At 48.6% G+C, this 17506-nt stretch overlaps 1 protein-coding gene across 1 annotated transcript in view; it reads left to right on the top strand.

Moving 5' to 3' along the window:
- Window positions 1-8921: 8921 nt before the first annotated feature.
- Window positions 8922-17506, top strand: part of CDC42BPG (CDC42 binding protein kinase gamma) — an 83337-nt gene continuing 74752 nt past the window's right edge. Inside the window, exons 1-2 of the mRNA XM_084824500.1 lie at window positions 8922-9022; window positions 14339-14679. Of these exons, the coding sequence (XP_084680626.1) occupies window positions 8922-9022; window positions 14339-14679 (442 nt within the window). The remainder of the gene's footprint in view (window positions 9023-14338; window positions 14680-17506) is intronic.

The raw sequence follows: 17506 nt of genomic DNA on the forward strand, positions 1-17506 counted from the left end.
GAAGGATGTGTTTCCTTACAGAGGTGTCAGTACTCTTTCTAACTCATTGAGTCCCGTTTGCTAGTAGAAGTGTTTGGTAAAGTGAAAAGTCATTGTGTGCCTTGGACAAAGAGCGTTTGCAGCCCCGATTGCGCACTTAAAAGTACTTCTGATTGGCAGTCGGCGATGATTACGGCCTTGTGAAGGGAGGTGCGCCCTTATGAGGCATTATTTCCCATCCCCTTTTAGAAAGGGTTTCCTGGAGCCTGAAGCAATCCGGCCACCCTCCCCCTGGAGCCGTTCCCGGCATTCTATTTATTCATTATTTTAATTTTTTTGCTAAGCGTTACTCAAGCTAGCGGTCATCCCTGGGGACCAAGAAACTGCCTGGAGCAAGTGGAAAACAGAGGAACGGGAGCCGTAAGATGCAGTTCCTCTCCTGCAACATGTGGGCCTCCGCGCCAGCTGTCTGCATCTGTAACGGCAGGACCAGCTTTTGGGGGCCTGGCGCAGGGAGAGTCGCTTAAAGGGGGGCGGGGGAGAAAAACAACTGTTGGAGGCACCTTCCTTGAAGCCTCAGCGTTGCACGGAGCAGGATTGCACAGTCCCAAATGGGCCGTCATGGGACATGTGCCGTCCAGCACCACTTTGGCTGGTAACCCAGCCCCTTTCCCAAAGCCCAGAGCCCAGCGAAAGGTGGTCCGAAGTGAAGGGATTTGCAGCTGTGGTAAAGCAGTGTGGCGCACCAGGTGGGAGAGAGGGTGTGCTGGTGCCAGGGCTTGCAGGGACGTGGCACTAACATTTTTATTAGCAGGGACACGGACATCCTCGGCCACCCACCCCTCCGGATTCTCTCTTCCCTCTGAGTTCAGCTGCAGTCCACACAAGGGGGGCGGGGAATGCATGTCCCCAGCAACAATATTTTTCTCTGTTGCAAGGCAAAGTATTTTGAGCTGGTTTTCTCCAGAGTGGGGAATTCACTGTACCAAAGCCCTGCTCTAAGTGGAGAGGACAACGGCCAGACTGGGTTTGTTGCTATGGATCCACAAAGCTGCCTGCAATTTTTGGGCTCTCCTCAGAGACCGTCACGATGAGTGCCTGGACTTCCACATTTTCCACCACGCCCCTGGGTTGCCCTTCTTGGACTTGTCTTCCAGGCTGTGCAGTCATTGGCTCTGAATAGTGCCAGAACTGTTGGCATCAAAACTATCAGCTTTCTCTTTAACCTTTCTCTCCATCTGCCCCCCCACCCACCCACACACACTCATTCCCCACTTCCCCCCCAAATCTTGGGCCAGGCTAGATGTTATCTTTAATGCTTCTTTGCATTTAAAGTGCAGGGTTTTTAGAAAGCCAAATAGCATCAGCTGGGGGTGATAACTGAATTGCAGCATTTGGGGCAGGGAAATTAGATCCCTCCCCTCCAGGGAAAATCTCTTTCCTGGAGCTGCCATGGGCTGGCTTGCTGTGGGAAGAGTTCTCTCTTTCCTTTTCAAAAACTGTACCTGTGTTTTTCAACTTGGCTACTGTTTCCATGTGGCATAATGTGGTTTCCCAGCCCTGCTTTTTAAATTCCTGAACCTTTTTTTTGTTTTCCAGAGGTGGCCTATGTGAGGTTTATGTGTGCAGCGTTCATGGGGGCTGAGCACATCACACTGAGCGGCACAGAGTGAGATCCAAAGATGTAAAGCTGCCTTATTCTGTCCCATCAAACCCGGCATGACCTGCTTCAGCGGTGGGCAACTTGTACCCTTCCAGATGTGTGGCCTTCAGTTCCCATGAGCCCTCACCATTGGCTATGCTGGTGAAGGCTGATGGGATTTGTAGGCCAATGCGTCTAGAGGATCACATGGCCCACGCCTGCTGAACTTTGACTAGCAGCAGCTCTCGAGTGGAGAAGGGTTTTTCCAAACACGTTACCAGATCCTAACTGGAGATGCCAGTTAGAATTCAACAAATTCACTGAAGGATGAAGCTGTCCTGATGGATAGCCTTCTCCTCCTCCAGGAATTTGTTCAATGGCTACTGGTCCTGATGGCTCTGTGCTACCTCCAGTATCGAAGGCGGTATGCTTATGTAACCAGTTGCTGGGGAACATGGGCGGGAGGGTGCTGTTGCACTCTTTTCCTGCTTGTGGGTTTCCCGTGGGCAGCTGGTTGGCCACTGTGTGAGCAGGATGCTGGACTAGCTGGACCCTTGGTCTCATCCAGTGCGGCTCTTTTGTTCTGCACGCAAAGCAAGTGCTTCATCGCAGGGGTGGGCTTGCAGGATCTACCTTTTCTTCCCTAAACTCCTGAGAGCCACCCACCGGAGCCTGATGTGAAAAACATACTTTTAGAATGAAAGAATTCTGAGCCCAGGAGTTGGCGGTTTTGAGTACCAGAACTGGCCAGGGCTCGCAGTCCTTCCACACAAGAACCCGCTGCTTTTCGCCGCAGGCGGCAGGGTGGGGAGGGGGATAATTTTGCTGCTGCTGTTAACAGGCACGTGTCTGAATCCCTTGCTGATCAGCTGCAACCCAGAAACCTGCCAGTCCATCCAGTACCCACCCCAGCTCTGTCACACTGACCGATGATTCTTTCACGTTGGGACCTTGCACACTTTTCTAGCAGGTCAGGCTGTTTGTCCAGCTAGTAATCCGGGGTTTCAGGCCCCGAGGGGTTTCCCAGCCTTACTGGAAGAGGCAGGGCAGTGCTGGAGACAATGGTAGGCATGGTTGGGCAAGTACTGAGGACCCACCGCCCAGCAGGGTCCCCCTGACGAGAGCCCCCTGGAGTTGCTCCTCTTCTTCTCCATTGCAACCTGCTTGTTCGCCTGCCTCTCGCTCTGGTCTGGCAACGGTGGTGGGGAGGAGGAAGAGGAGCAGACGCCATGGCCCGTTAGTGTCAGGAGCGCCCTAGCTGCCTCTTGCAGTCCCTTCCAATAGCCAACTCAGGACACGGATGACGAGGATCCTTTCCAAAGCTTTATTCCTTTATGACTCCTACGGATACTAATCACTGGCGACTAAGCAAGGAACAGCACTGGAGAAAGATGGCAGAGTAGCCTAAGCTCTAGGTAAGGCAGTTGGTCCCCATTTGAAGGAGAACCGCGGGAAGACTCTGAACTTACGGGCTAGGGAGAGATCCTCCCTCTTTCCCTTGGGTCCTTGGGATGCGACCGTTGTTTGAGTGCCAAACGAGTGGAGCGCCTCCTTTCTGCGCCCTCCATCTGTCGCCGCTCCCTGCATTGGCGTCGAGCGTCCAGCAAGCCCCCCTCCAGCGCGCTGTCACTGCCAGGGTCACTGTCTCTCCCAGGAATGAGCGAGCGCATCTCCCATGGATTGCTGTTCCTCCTCAGAATCGGAATTGTTCTGGGGCTCTATGGGCTCAGTTTCCACCCTGACAGTTAGGCAAGCAAGTGGCAGCCGTAATGAGGAAGAGGAGGAGGAGCAAGAGCAGGTGGGGACCATGGCGAGGAGAAGGTGGACTTGCTGAGGGAGGGGCCCCCACTGAGGGTGCCCTGCCCAAAGGCCTTACAAAATCTGGAGCTGGCACTGCACAGGGGATCAGACCCAAGCCTCTTGCATGCAAAGCAGGTGCTGTACTGCCCCTCCCCAAGGATGCAGCCCTTACAAATCCAGGAGGCAGGGCCTGTGAGCTTAACTGGCCAAGGAGCTTCAGGGGTTTGAGCTGGCCCGGAGCAGCCAACCCCTGCAGCGTCTGAGTTGCTGTCACCTGCTCTGCCCTCCAGCCTCTCCTTCATGCTGTCACACATTCCACCGAGAAGTCCAGTTCCTGTGGGGAAAGCCATGCAGCCGACAACGTCTGCCCTCTCTCCTCTGAGGAGGAAGATCTCGAGGGCCTTCTTGTGGGTGGGGTGGGGTCAAGCGACATTCCTGAACCCATCATCTCCTGCCCTGTTTGGAGAGGAGTCAAAGGAAGGAAGCTCACAAATGCAAGGTTGCTTCCTACCAGCGTGTGCCGTTGCAAAGGGGATTGGAGGAGCAAGAATGCAATTGGGCATGAGCATACTGAAAAGTACGTGTGTGTGTGTGTGTGTGTGTGTGTGTGTGTGTGTGTGTGTGAGAGAGAGAGAGAGAGAGAGAGAGAGAGAGAGACTGCTGACCTCTGGTGGTTGATGCACAATTAGCTTGTGAAACAGCAGGAGTGGGCAGAAGACGATTCTAAAGGCTTCTCCACACCAGGTTTTTTATCCCGTAATTTCCTGGGGCTTCTGCTTCCAGATTCTTTGTGAGATTAAGATTGGCTCCTTGCATGGGCTGACATGTGCTTTTTTCCTGGGACTTCCTTTATCTGCAAGTTCTATATGTTTAATTATGGAGTCACTAGATGGTGCTATAGTATAGCGCAATTACGGAAGTTCACGCAGCCGTTGGAGCGCTTCGTCATGCTTCTAGAGAAAATGCCACACTTCCCCCGATCTTAAAAAGACCAAGATAAAGGCTATAAAGCAAAGGAGAGGCTCTGGAGGTTGACAACGTCATGTGAAGGACCCGCAAACCAATCACCAGCACATGATAAAATCCTCATGTAGAGATGCCTGAAGACTTCCCAACAACTGGACAATAACAACATTTAGTCCATACTTTGATCAAACTCTAGAGAGAGATGGTGACTGTCTTACCTTTAATTTTATCCAACCTGTTCCTCGCAACTGCTGTGAATATATGAACAGAGACACTGGCTTTTAAAGTCATGCCGTATACTTGGTGTCTCCCCCCACTTTTTTTTTTTTTTTTTGCTTACCATCCAGCCTGATGAAGCATTCCGGAGAACTCAAAAGCTTGCTCACTACTTGGTGGCATTTTGGTTGGCTCCAAAAAAAAGCCTATCGCCCAATTGTGGCTTTTGGATTTTATGGATCAACACTCATCGAACTCTCCCCTTTCCCCTGGTGCAACACCTCTCAAACATCTTCCTCTGAATGGCAGTTAAGCTTAGAGGAAAACTCTTTTAATTGGTTCGGCACAGCGAACAGGAGCAGAGCGCTGGTGGGGGTCTCACCAGACACCAGTGAGTTCGCCCATCCCTAGTTGGACTTCCTGTGGTAAGAAAGAAATAACAGGGAAGTCCTTGGGAAAACGTGGGTGGATTCCAAACAGAAACTCGGTCGAGACCCTGGTGGGTGGCTGGAATGCCGCAATCACTGGGGCATTAGATCAGGTGGCTCCGAAACGCCCTCTCCCCCTGAACAGGGCTCAGACTGCACCATGGTTCAATCCGCGGTTACGAGCTCTGAAACAGGAGGTGAGACAGCTAGAGCGCCGGTGGCGGAAGTCTCGCTCCAAAGATGATCAGACACGGGCTAGAGCTGAATCTTCAGCCTATCACGTGGCGGTGAAGGCAGCAAAAAAGGAATATTATGCTGCCTCCATCACGTCTGCAGAGTGCTGTCCCAGGAGGCTGTTCCAAGTGGTCCGGAGCCTGGTCGGTCCTGTGGCTCTGGAACCACTGGAGCATTCTAAGGCCTCCTGTGAGGCCTTGGCAAGGCACTTTGCAGATAAAATTTATCAGATTAGGTGTGTTACTCTGCACGCTGTGGATACAGTTAGTGAGCAAGAGGCGGCCTGTGGCAAACCGGTTTTGTGGGATCGGTTCCAGCTTCTTCCTCCTGATGAAGTGGACAAGGTGCTTTCATCGGTACGGCCGACCACCTGCTTACTTGATCCTTGCCCATCTTGGCTCATTATGAGCTGCAGAGAGAGACTGGGTGAGGGGATCAAGGCGGTGGTGAATACCTCCCTTGAGGAGGGAGTGATGCCATCAGCCCTCAAGGAGGCAGTGATAAGACCGCTCTTAAAGAAGCCCTCCTTGGATCCTCAAGTTTTGAACAACTTTTGCCCAGTCTCAAATCTGCCATTTTTGGGCAAGGTGATTGAGCGGGTGGTGGCGGTGCAGTTGAAGGCACACTTGGAAGAAACTGATTATCTAGACCCATTTCAGTCGGGCTTCAGGCCTGGGCATGGGACAGAAACGGCCTTGGTCGCCTTGGTAGATGATATGAGGAGGGCTCTGGATAGGGGTGAATGCTCCTTCCTTGTTCTCCTCAACCTCTCAGCGGCTTTCGATACCGTTGACCACGGTATTTGGGCATTGGGGACACTGTATTGCGGTGGTTCCAGTCCTTCCTCTCCGGCAGGTACCAGAGAGTAGCACTGGGAGAGGAGGTTTCGGACCCGTGGCCACTTACTTGTGGGGTGCCACGGGGTTCCATCCTCTCCCCGATGCTATTTAACATCTATGTGAAGCCGCTGGGGGCTATCATCAGGAGGTTTGGGGTGCAGTGTCATCAATATGCGGATGACACGCAGCTCTACCTCTCATTCAAATCTTCACCAAGGTTGGCCGTAGAATCCCTGTCCAAATGTCTGGAGACGGTGAGTGGCTGGATGGGGAGGAATAGGCTGAAGCTGAACCCTGACAAGACCGAGGTACTTTTGGTGGGAGACAAGAGGAGGCTGGGGGATGTTGACCTGGTGTTGAATGGGGTACGGCTACCCTTGAAAGACCAGGTCCGCAGCCTGGGGGTCATTTTGGACTCCCAGCTGTCCATGGAGGCTCAGGTGTCAGCTGTGAGCCGGACAGCGCTGTATCAACTCCATCTGATACGGCGGCTGCGCCCCTTCCTTCCCAACCATCTGCTCCCATCGGTAGTACATGCCCTGGTCTCCTCTCGTTTAGACTACTGTAATGCGCTCTACGTGGGGTTATCCTTGAAGACGGTTCGGAAACTGCAGCTGGTACAGAATTATTTATTTATTTATTTATTGCATTTATACCCCGCCTTTCTCCCTCTTGCAAGGAACTCAAGGCGGCTTACATTATCCTCCTCCTCACCGTTGTATCCTCACAACAACAACCCTGTGAGGTAGGTTGGGCTGAGAGTCTGTGACTGGCCCAAAGTCACCCAGTGAGCTTCCATGGCCAAGTGGGGACTAGAACCCGGATCTCCCGGCTCCCAGTCCGTCACTCTCACCACTACACTACACTGGCTCTCAGTGCGGTGGCTCGCCTGATTAAAGGCAGCCGCCGGTGAGATCACATCACTCCAGTGCTGAAGGAGTTGCACTGGTTACCAGTTGTTTTCCGGGCCAAATTCAAGGTGTTGGTTTTGACCTTTAAAACCCTATATGGTTCCGGCCCAGCCTATCTTAAGGAGCGCCTCCAGCAGCACCAGACAGGCCGCTTAACAAGATCAGCCTCGAATGGCCTTCTCTCTGTCCCATCAGCCAGGACAGCTAGACTGGTGGGGACGAGGGAGAGGGCCTTTTCTGTGGTGGCCCCCACTCTGTGGAACTTCCTCCCTAGGGAACTCCGTCATGCCCCCTCTTTAATGAGCTTCCGTCGTGCATTAAAAATGTTGTTGTTCAGGCAGGCATTTGGGGTGGGTTAGGGTATTTTAGAAAATGTTTTTATTGTAGAATTTTATTGTTTTAAACTGTTTTTATTGTATGTTGTACATCGCCCAGAGTGGCTGGGTGACCAGCCAGATGGGCGATTAATAAATTTAATAAAAAAAATAAAAATAAAAATAGATGACACCGTAGAATGTGAGTGAGCAAGGCATGGCCATTTCACGCTAACGCCCAGTACGGGAGCAGCAGCTCCAATTTCAGTGTGCGCAGTAATGCGCACCCCAGTTTGCGATGCTGCTCCACCTGGACTCATGCCAGCTCTCCTGTGTACAAAGTTCCTGGAAAAAGTTCCTGTGGAGGGTGGTGATTCCACAGATGGCAATGCGATTAATAAAGCTGATAGGTTTCCTGCAAATCTCAGAGCATGCCCCAGTTTAACGTTTTCTATTTCTGAAGGCCGCACGGCTTGGAGATTGGGTGGGTCTCCCAAGGGAAGGGGCTGTGGAATTGCTTAGCAGCCGCCACAACCCATCTTTGGCTCCAGAAGTGAGTGCATCAACTGCTGTTGTTGCTTTCCACAAGAGGGCAACACAGCTTCACACAAACGCAGGTTCACGGCAAAGTACTGCAAGAGGGATGATTGAGAATTTCGTTCCTGTTCACTTTCGATAGCAATTTACCCAAGTTTGCCAAGATCTCCACATTCAGGACTAAAAGAACTTGTGATTTTAACAATTAGAATGTGGGAGAAACTGAAACGGACTGATCTGTCCATCCAGGCCCAGGGCTTTGAGCTGTGGATGCTCCAGGTTTCAGTCAGAACCAGTCAGAATTCTAAAGAAGCAGGTTGGAGAGCTCCTTTCGAGTTCTGACTGGTTCTGATTGAAACCCAGGGTGGATTCACTGCCCCACTGACATTGGAGCCACCAGCCTCCACTAGCTTTGAGTGCTTAACTCTTAAAAGTCTGGGTTGGAATCCCTGTGTATTCTATCATTTTAGTACTGATGTAGGGTTGCCACCTCTCTTTTCTGACAGGCTCCTCATTTTGAACAGCAGGCAGGTAAGTTGTGGTCCCATCATTGCTGGGAATAGCTGTGCTCATTTAACTTGGCTGGTGCAAATGGGTGAGAATTCCATTTCATTTGGTACCAACACCCACAAAGTTCTTCATTTCAGGTGTGAAAAAACACTGAGACTTTAAAAATCCAAACGTGGGAGAAAATTAAACTTGGCAGAGTTGCCTGTCCCTGTTCCATCCTGGGTTGGAAGGTAAGAGGGCAGCAGCTTGCAAATTCCTTTTTCCTACAGGTTTGAGAGGTTGCTCTTCTGACATCTCTCATCTGGGCGGTCTTCTGGTCTGCTGCATTTGGAAGGGGCTGGGTTGGCTGAGCCTCGATGTCTGTTCCAACTTCCAGTTCAGGGCAGAAGTCGAAGGGGTTTGTAACTTGCTCACCTCAGCTTAGGAGCTGGAAGGGCTTGTCATGTAACCCCCACAGCACCTGAATAGATGGTGCAGATGGCTGGCTGATCTCCACCTCTTATCTCATTCCAAATCAGAGCTCAACAGCAAAGCACTTGTGTAGCATGCAGAAAGCCCCAGATTCAATTCTGAGCATCTCCAGGTTAAAAGATCAGGTGCCAGATGACGGGAAAACCCCTTTTCAGCCTGAGACCCTGGAGCCAGAGTAAACAGTACTGGGTTAGATGGACCAATGGTCTTACCTGGTTATATGTGCCTGTGAAATTCATTTATTTATTCACATGATACTATATATCCTACATTGATTATTCATTTTTTGTTGGCTTTGTGGTTGGATTTTATTCTGTTTTTCTTTTTGGTTCTTGAAGAAGCACCCCACTTGAAGCAGCGGTGAGAATAGCCCACACACATCAAATAATGTTTGAGAAACTGCCATCAGCAAGGTTTATATACTCATATGTGATGGACATAGCTTTATTTATTTATTATATTTCTATACCTATTGTGTCAGTTTTGAAACATCATATTTTTAGAAATGGCAAATACACATCCAACCATACACGTGATACCAGCGTTCGCCTTATTAACAATATGGGAAAAACAAAATGCAAAGGTGACATCCACGGATTTAGTGGAGTTCATGCTGATGGCAGCCCAAAGAGTTATAGCTAAAAGTTGGAGAACAGCAGAACTTTTAACACTGAAATCATGGTGTATGGAATTATGGCAAATAGCAGGTATGCTTACTGATCAGACGAAGTCTTTCATCTGACTTCTATGTAATGTATTTGCTGTAATTTGATGTAATAATACACACGATATAAAATGACAAGCAAAAAGAGCTAACGTAAAACAACACATTGAGAGCTGACATTGGAGGTGGCTAAAATCTCATTCCGGGGGGATAAAAGGCTTAAAACCAGGGTAGGCAACTTGTGGCCCTCCGGCTGTTCTCATCTTCAATCTGGCCTAGCCTGCATTGCCAGTGGTGAAGGATGATGGGAGGTGCAGTCCAGCCACATCTGAAGGCCCACAGTTTCCCACCCCTGGCTTAAAGCAATATGAAACAGCAATTTTTATAATTCACTAAAAGGCCATCAAAGAAAAGGGCTAATTGTGCTTCCCTGGGGAAGGAATTCTGCAATCTGGGTGCCACACCTGATAAGGCCGCGAGAAAAACCAACCTCTGCCACCCCTGCCTATTTCTCCTAAATTCAAACCAGTTGAAAGCTCTCAGGGAAACACTCCTGAGACCACCTTCACACACGCCTGCTCATTCAAGCAGGGGCCCCAATGCGGTGCCCACAGGCATTTCCAATGGTACCCATGGAGGGCTTCCCAACGTGGTGCTGGCAAGCACTGGTTAATTTTTTTTTTAATCCCCTTCCCTGTTTTTTAATATGCATACATGGATTTGTGTATATCCATAGCAATGAATACATATGAAATGCATAAAATGTTCTAGCAATTATTCATGGGCTTTAACAAAAGTGGACCAAATATCCAAATAAGAATCCTTTCAGAGTTGGCATCTATATGCCACCCGTTCCAATACTGAAAGCACTGTAAGGTCCTCAGACCATTGAATTATAGGGGGTGAGCATTTATCCTTCCAATGTTGTAATAGCAGTCTTTTGGCTGTCGAAAGGGTGTGGAGAATCCGTTTACACTGAGTGTTAATTTCCATGAAGCAGGTAAATAATTTAAAAGAGCATGTACGTCAGTGAATATTAAAGACTGTTCCAGTACAACATTTATCCACGCAATAACCTCCCTGCAAAAAGGAGCAACTACTGGACTTTGCCAAAACACACGTTTAAAAGACACATCAGCTGCACTGCATTGCCAGCAATTAGCTAAATTAGAAATCCTTTATTAATGAGACTCCATGTTTAATAGACATGAAGCAAACATTTTTGTAGAATAAGATGCTGTCTAAGATCCATGGATGTGACAGGTAGACGCCGAAGCAGCAATCCACTGGTTAGGCGTTTTCTGGTGGCGCTCACAGCTGTTTCTCCAATTCCCAAATGTGCTCACAGGTCCAAAAAGGTTGGAGACGCCTGGATTAAAGGGTTGGCTAGCAAGCATGAAAGCACCATCCGTCAGAGTGTGTACACCATATACAACTTTGCTATCACCTTGCCTATAAGATTTCGCAGTGGAGGCAGTTTGTTCCTTAAGTGGGAAGAATTTGCGTGGGAATCCGTCCTCTTTGTTTATTTAAGTGCTTGGACTTGAGTCTGGTTTCACGTAGCTTTCCAGCTGCAAGCTGTTCCCAGCCCAGGGTGTTGGTTGTAGATAAAGTGCCTACATGGATATAATCAATCACTTTTTGCTTGACAAAAGTCCCGTGTGTCTTTGCGACAGCCCTGCGAACTGGGACCCTTGTGGTCCTCTTTTGTGGCCAGCAGAAGCAGCATCAGAAATGTGTGTGTATATGGGGGGAGGCAGGATGAGCACAGAAGGGGCAAAGTACAGCTCTGAGAAGGGGGCGAGTTTTGTCCCAAATGTTTGGTTTCTGAGCGAGAAATAATGGCTTATTTCACACAAATGCTGCCATCTTAAACATATTTCCTCTAAAATTAGTCCAATTAACTGGAGTGTGTGTGTATGTGGGGGGGGGGGGTTGTTAAATTGCAAATAAGAAAACTGAGTGTTGCAGCTTGGTTTTACATGTCTGATACATGTAAAATGGAGGGAGGGACGAAGGGAATGTACTACTCAGTGATGCAGCTAGATAATTTTAGACTTAATGGTCTAACGGGGGCCCTTTAGATCCCCATGTGTATTATTTCAGTTGTGAAACAAACTGACAACCACCTTCTCCCCCATACACCGCCATTCCATGCTTGACAACTGCTTCTATACGCCTGATACATTCGAGTAGGAGCGGTGAATGTGTGGCCATCGAGATTATTTTGGCCTACAACTCCCATCATCCTCCATCATTGGCACTCTGAGCATGTGCAGTTTTGCATTTTAAAGTTATTGAAATGGTCATATCAGGACTACAGGAGGGAAGTTGCTTCTGCCAATGCTAAACACATTTCCTTGGAATATGCATGATTTTCTTGCAGAAAACAGAATATTTTTAAAGGAAAGCTAATGAAATGAGCAGCTGTAACTGTGTCCATGCCCAGTTGGCTACCCACTGACTCTTAGGGCTCAGTACCGACGCATGTTTGGACAGAAAAGCATTCTACAACTCCCAGCATGCCCCCAGTGGGCAAAGGGGGATTTAGAAACTTCAATAATAAAACAAATACATGTTTGTGGGGCGGGGAGGAGACAGCGGGAGGAGGAGGCTGAAGGTAGAGCTCTCCAGGTGTTTTGGACTTCAACTCCCAGAAAACATCTGGAGGCCTACTTTCTGCCCACCCCAAGGTGAGTCTGGGGCAGAGCTCAAGTCAGAGCGCTCAGAGACAGGGTGGTGTAGTGGTTAGAGTGTTGCACTGGGACTCAGGAGACCCGGGTTCTAGTCCCTGCTCAGCCATTAAGCTCAGTGGGTGACTTTGGGCCAGTCACTGGCTCTCAGCCTAGCCTACCTCACAGGGTTGTTGTGAGGAGAAAATATTGAGGAGGGGGACCATGTAAGCCGCCTTGGGTTCCTTGCAAGAGGAAAGAAGGCGGGATAGCAACCTGCCAGGTCACTGAGGTCATCTGAGGGCATGCTCCTGGTGGGTCTATGTGGACCTATGGCCCGATTGGAATCAACCTGGAGAAGAGCCTTCAGTGTGGTGGCCCCTTTCCATGGAACTCCCTGTCTCTGGAGGTCAGGCAGGTACCAGCAACATTTTGTTTCTGGCGCCTCCTGAAAACCTCTTTATTCCAGGAAGCCTCCCTTTACTGACCAGCCATGGTTTTTATCATCAGGACTCTGTTTTTAAAAATGACAATTTTTAATATGGTGTTTTATTTCTTTCAAAAATCTTTTTATCATTTTCTCTTTTATTGTTCACCACTCCGCAATCTGTTTAGAAGTGGTACATAACTGCTGTATAGAAATGCTGCAAAATAAATAAGTAAAATAAATGCAGTAAATTAAATAAAATGCGGTAAATTAAATAAATGCTGTAAATTAAATTAATGTAATAAATATAAGCGCAACCGTAAATCAATAATTGTTGTGAACCGTCCAGAGAGCTTCAGCTATGGGGCACCATAGAAATGAAATTAATAATGCTAAATAATGCTAAATAAATAAAATAAATGCAGTAAATAAAATAAAAGGCGGTAAATTAAATAAATGCTGTAAATTAAATTAATTTAATAAATATAAGCACAACCGTAAATCAATAATTGTTGTGAACCTTCCAGAGAGCTTCAGCTATGGGGCACCATAGAAATGAAATTAATAATGCTAAATAAATAAAATAAATGCAGTAAATAAAATAAAAGGCGGTAAATTAAGTAAATGCTGTAAATTAAATTAATTTAATAAATATAAGCACAACCGTAAATCAATAATTGTTGTGAACCTTCCAGAGAGCTTCAGCTATGGGGCACCATAGAAATGAAATTAATAATGCTAAATAAATAAAATAAATGCAGTAAATAAAATAAAAGGCGGTAAATTAAGTAAATGCTGTAAATTAAATTAATTTAATAAATATAAGCACAACCGTAAATCAATAATTGTTGTGAACCTTCCAGAGAGCTTCAGCTATGGGGCACAATAGAAATGAAATTAATAATGCTAAATAAATAAAATAAATGCAGTAAATAAAATAAAAGGCGGTAAATTAAGTAAATGCTGTAAATTAAATTAATTTAATAAATATAAGCACAACCGTAAATCAATAATTGTTGTGAACCGTCCAGAGAGCTTCAGCTATGGGGCACAATAGAAATGAAATTAATAATGCTAAATAAATAAAATAAATGCAGTAAATAAAATAAAAGGCGGTAAATTAAATGCTGTAAATTAAATTAATTTAATAAATATAACGCAACTGTAAATCAATAATTGTTGTGAACCATCCAGAGAGCTTCAGCTATGGGGCACCATAGAAATGAAATTAATAATGCTAAATAATGCTAAATAAATAAAATAAATGCAGTAAATAAAATAAAAGGCGGTAAATTAAGTAAATGCTGTAAATTAAATTAATAAATATAAATGCAACCGTAAATCAATAATTGTTGTGGACTGTCCAGAGAGCTTCAGCTATGGGGCACCATAGAAATGAAATTAATAATGCTAAATAATGCTAAATAAATAAAATAAATGCAGTAAATAAAATAAAAGGCGGTAAATTAAGTAAATGCTGTAAATTAAGTTAATAAATATAAATGTAACCGTAAATCAATAATTGTTTGGGACTATCCAGAGAGCTTCGGCTAGGGGGTAGTATAGAAATTAAGTTAATAATACAAATTATTATTATTAATAATAATAATAATAACAAAAAAGAGCCAGTCCCTGCAGTGAGGCTGCCTCTCTGTCTGCCTCTCTCTGTCTGCCTCTGCCTGGCAGGCCATGAGCGCCGTCGCCCTCCTCCTCCGCCCACCTGGCCAGGTATCAGGTTGCGCCCATCCCAGGAGCATCTGGGCGGGGCGCCGCCGCCGCCGCCGCCGCCGCTCCGAGCTGGAGGCGGCAGATCCCGGGCAGGCTCCGCGCCGCCGCCCGCCCGCTCCTGCTGCCGCCTGGCCGGGCGTCCGGCAGCCCCGACGCGGCGCGGACCATGTGCAGCCCGGCGGAGCGGCGCGCGGCCGCGCTGCGCGAGGCGCTGCTGGGCGACGGGGCGGCCGCGGAGCCGGGGCTGGAGGCGCTGCTCGACCTGCTGCTCTGCGTCCACCAGGAGTGCAGCGGCGCCCCCCTGCGGCGCGAGCGGAGCGTGCAGCAGTTCCTGGAGTGGGGTGAGTCCTCTGCGCGCGTGCAGAGCGCCCCTCCGGCGCTGCGCCCGGCTCGCGGGCAGCTGGGTGGGATGCGGGGCCCTGAGCCCCGGGCGCGGTTCTGGGGAATCAAGAGCCCCCATGGAGGACAGGGGCTGCAGGTCGGAACTTGGGGAAATGGAAAGTTCCATTCTAGAGCTTAGCTTTGGGACATATGAAATAGTACCATAGAATCGCGGAAGAGACGGAGGGGGCCTCTTGAGCCCCGGGCATAGTGCAGGAAATAAAGCTGGAGTATCCCCAACCGGGGACGTTGCTAGGCCTGAGACTGTGGGGCCCCAGGGCTGGATCCATTTCCCGGGGCCCCGGATCCTTTTCCCGGGGCCCCGGATCCATTTCCCAGGGCCCCGAGTGTCCATTGGTGCCAGTGGAAGGTGTTTTATTTAGCTTAACTGCCATGCAGGGAGCGATTTTCAAGGGGTGAGTGTGCAGTTGGGGAGGGAAGGGTTAACTCTCCCCTCCCCAGATGCTGCAACACCCCCACCCCAGCCCCAGATCTTCCTGAGCATGGCAATTAAGTTTAGGAGGAATTTTTTCCCTTTGGTTTGGGATGATCCAGGTCAAGGTGCAAAGGAATCGAAGAATTTAGTATATTTGGGATGATTCGGATGAGAAATTAATGGGCCGCCTTGGCCTCCTGTGAGATTTAAATATGTCCTGGTCACTATTTCTAAATTTGCAAATACAGATATAAATGAGCACATGCGGGTTTTGTGCAGGTTTGTGCGCCCAATTTGTGAAGTGCCTAGCAACGCCCCTGTCCCCAACAAATGGCTCTCCTGCCTCTGCTTGAAGACCTCCAGTGAGGGAGAGACCACCAACCCCTCTGCGTAATTGATTCCATCGTCAGCCTCCTTACCATTGAGAAGTTTCTCCTAATGTTCAACCGAAATCTACCCTCCCTGTGACTGAAGCCCGTTGGATGGTATCCTCCCCTCTCCTGTTCTAATTTGTCGATATCCTTCTTAAAGTGCGGCACCCAGACATGGACACAGTACTCTCCAGATGAGGTCTGACTAGTGTGAAAGTCGTGCTTCTCTTTGGGCATGTGCACCTTCCGTCTGCCCTCCCTCAGTCCCCCGGTTAAACATCTGAGATCTGTGGAACTCCTTGCCACAGGGAGGGAGTTGGTAAATAACCATCCAAGTCATCATCTTTGACACCATACAGGCCAGGAGTGCCATGATGTTCTTCCCCAGGAAGTGAGCACTGCAGAAGTAAAGACGTTTGGGTGTGTGCACATGCGTGTGCAGTCACAGCACTTAACTTGTATTGTGTTTTATGGTTTTAGTAGTTGTGAACTGCCCAGAAAACTTTGGCTATTGGGCAGTATATAAATGTAATAAATACATACATAAATTAAGGCAGAGACCCTTGAACTGACCCAGCAGGGTGGGTTCTTACATTAGTTGGGCTGATTTGAGTTGCAAGAATGGGTTAGCCCTCAGAGCTACACACAACTCTTCATCAGGCAGGTCCAGGATATGTGTATGTGTGCATCTAGGATAGGCACAGGTGACATCTTTGGCTGAGAAGGCTGCAGACCCAAGGCCAGCCCAGCTGCATTGGCGTAGCCTTTTGGCCTGTCCCATCTACACTGTACCGCCAAATTATCCTCACCTGTGCTCACCTTCTCCATCCACGATCCCGCGACATGGTGGTCGTCGCAGGAGGAACTGAAAAGCACGGCATTAACAGGTCAGCATCTCCCAGCCGTGTGTCCTCGCGCCACGGCAGGGGAAACTAAGACATGGAACAGTTTCAATGTAACATGCCCAAGGGGATGTATGGAGAACGTGGGAGAGCTGGGATAAGGGATCGTCTCATCTTTTGATCAGCCAGCCTGGTGTGACTTCCCTATCGCAGCCGGGTGGTTTTTCATTTGGCAAAGAAGCCATCTGCACAGGGAGGAGAAAGACGCCACAGGGCAAATGCAGTATATGCAGCGTGCGGGTTTGTTATCCAGGGTGCTTCTGCTAGTAAGGCAGATATCGACTATAAAGCCAAAAGTGAGAGCTTAGCTTATTAAGGGTGCAATCCCATGCAGGTTTAGACAGAAAAAAGTCCTACAACTCCCAGCATTCCCCAGCCAGCACTGGATCTTTGTAAGAAGCTGCGTTGTAGCAGATCAAATTATTCGTCCGTCTAACCCCAGCAGTCTCTCCTCTGACTGGCAGCAGCTGTCCAGTGGTAGAATCCAACTGAAGTCCTACTTAGAGTAGAACCATTGAAATGAAAGGGACTTAACTTAAGTTGTGACTAACTTAAGCCCCAATCATTTCAATGGGTCTACTCTAAGTAGGACTTTAGGTGGATTCTCCCCCAGGCTTTCTGGTAGAGGAGGATCCATCCCATCGTCTAATCCTTGCGTAACTGGGGCTGCTAGTGATTGGACCTGCGACCCTGTGTGTGCAAAACAGGCCCTCTGCTACAGAGCTAGGGGCCGTCTAATAGAAAGTGGCGTTATACCAGGCAGTGCCCACTCCAGGTTTTGGAGGGCCTTGGGGCAAGGGTCCTCTTAGCGGGTCCATTTTCTCACCAGCTGCTCTTGCTGTCCCTTCTCCTTTTCCCATCATGGCTGCCACTTCTTGCTTGAGAGGCAGAGAGAGCCAGGGAGCAAGGAGGCCACGGCATCTCCTGCTCCTCCTTCCCACCACCACCACCACTGTTTGGGCCACAGCGAGAGGCAGGCGAACAAGCAGGACGCAAGGATGAAGAGGAGGAGCAAGTCCAGGGGGCCCTTGTCAAGCAGGCCTATCCTTGACGACGCCCCTGATATCAGTGTTACCTG

The sequence above is a fragment of the Heloderma suspectum genome, chromosome 17 (assembly GCF_057233095.1).
Source record: "Heloderma suspectum isolate Gila_16-S chromosome 17, 16-S_ref, whole genome shotgun sequence".
Taxonomy (NCBI): Eukaryota; Metazoa; Chordata; class Lepidosauria; order Squamata; family Helodermatidae; genus Heloderma; species Heloderma suspectum.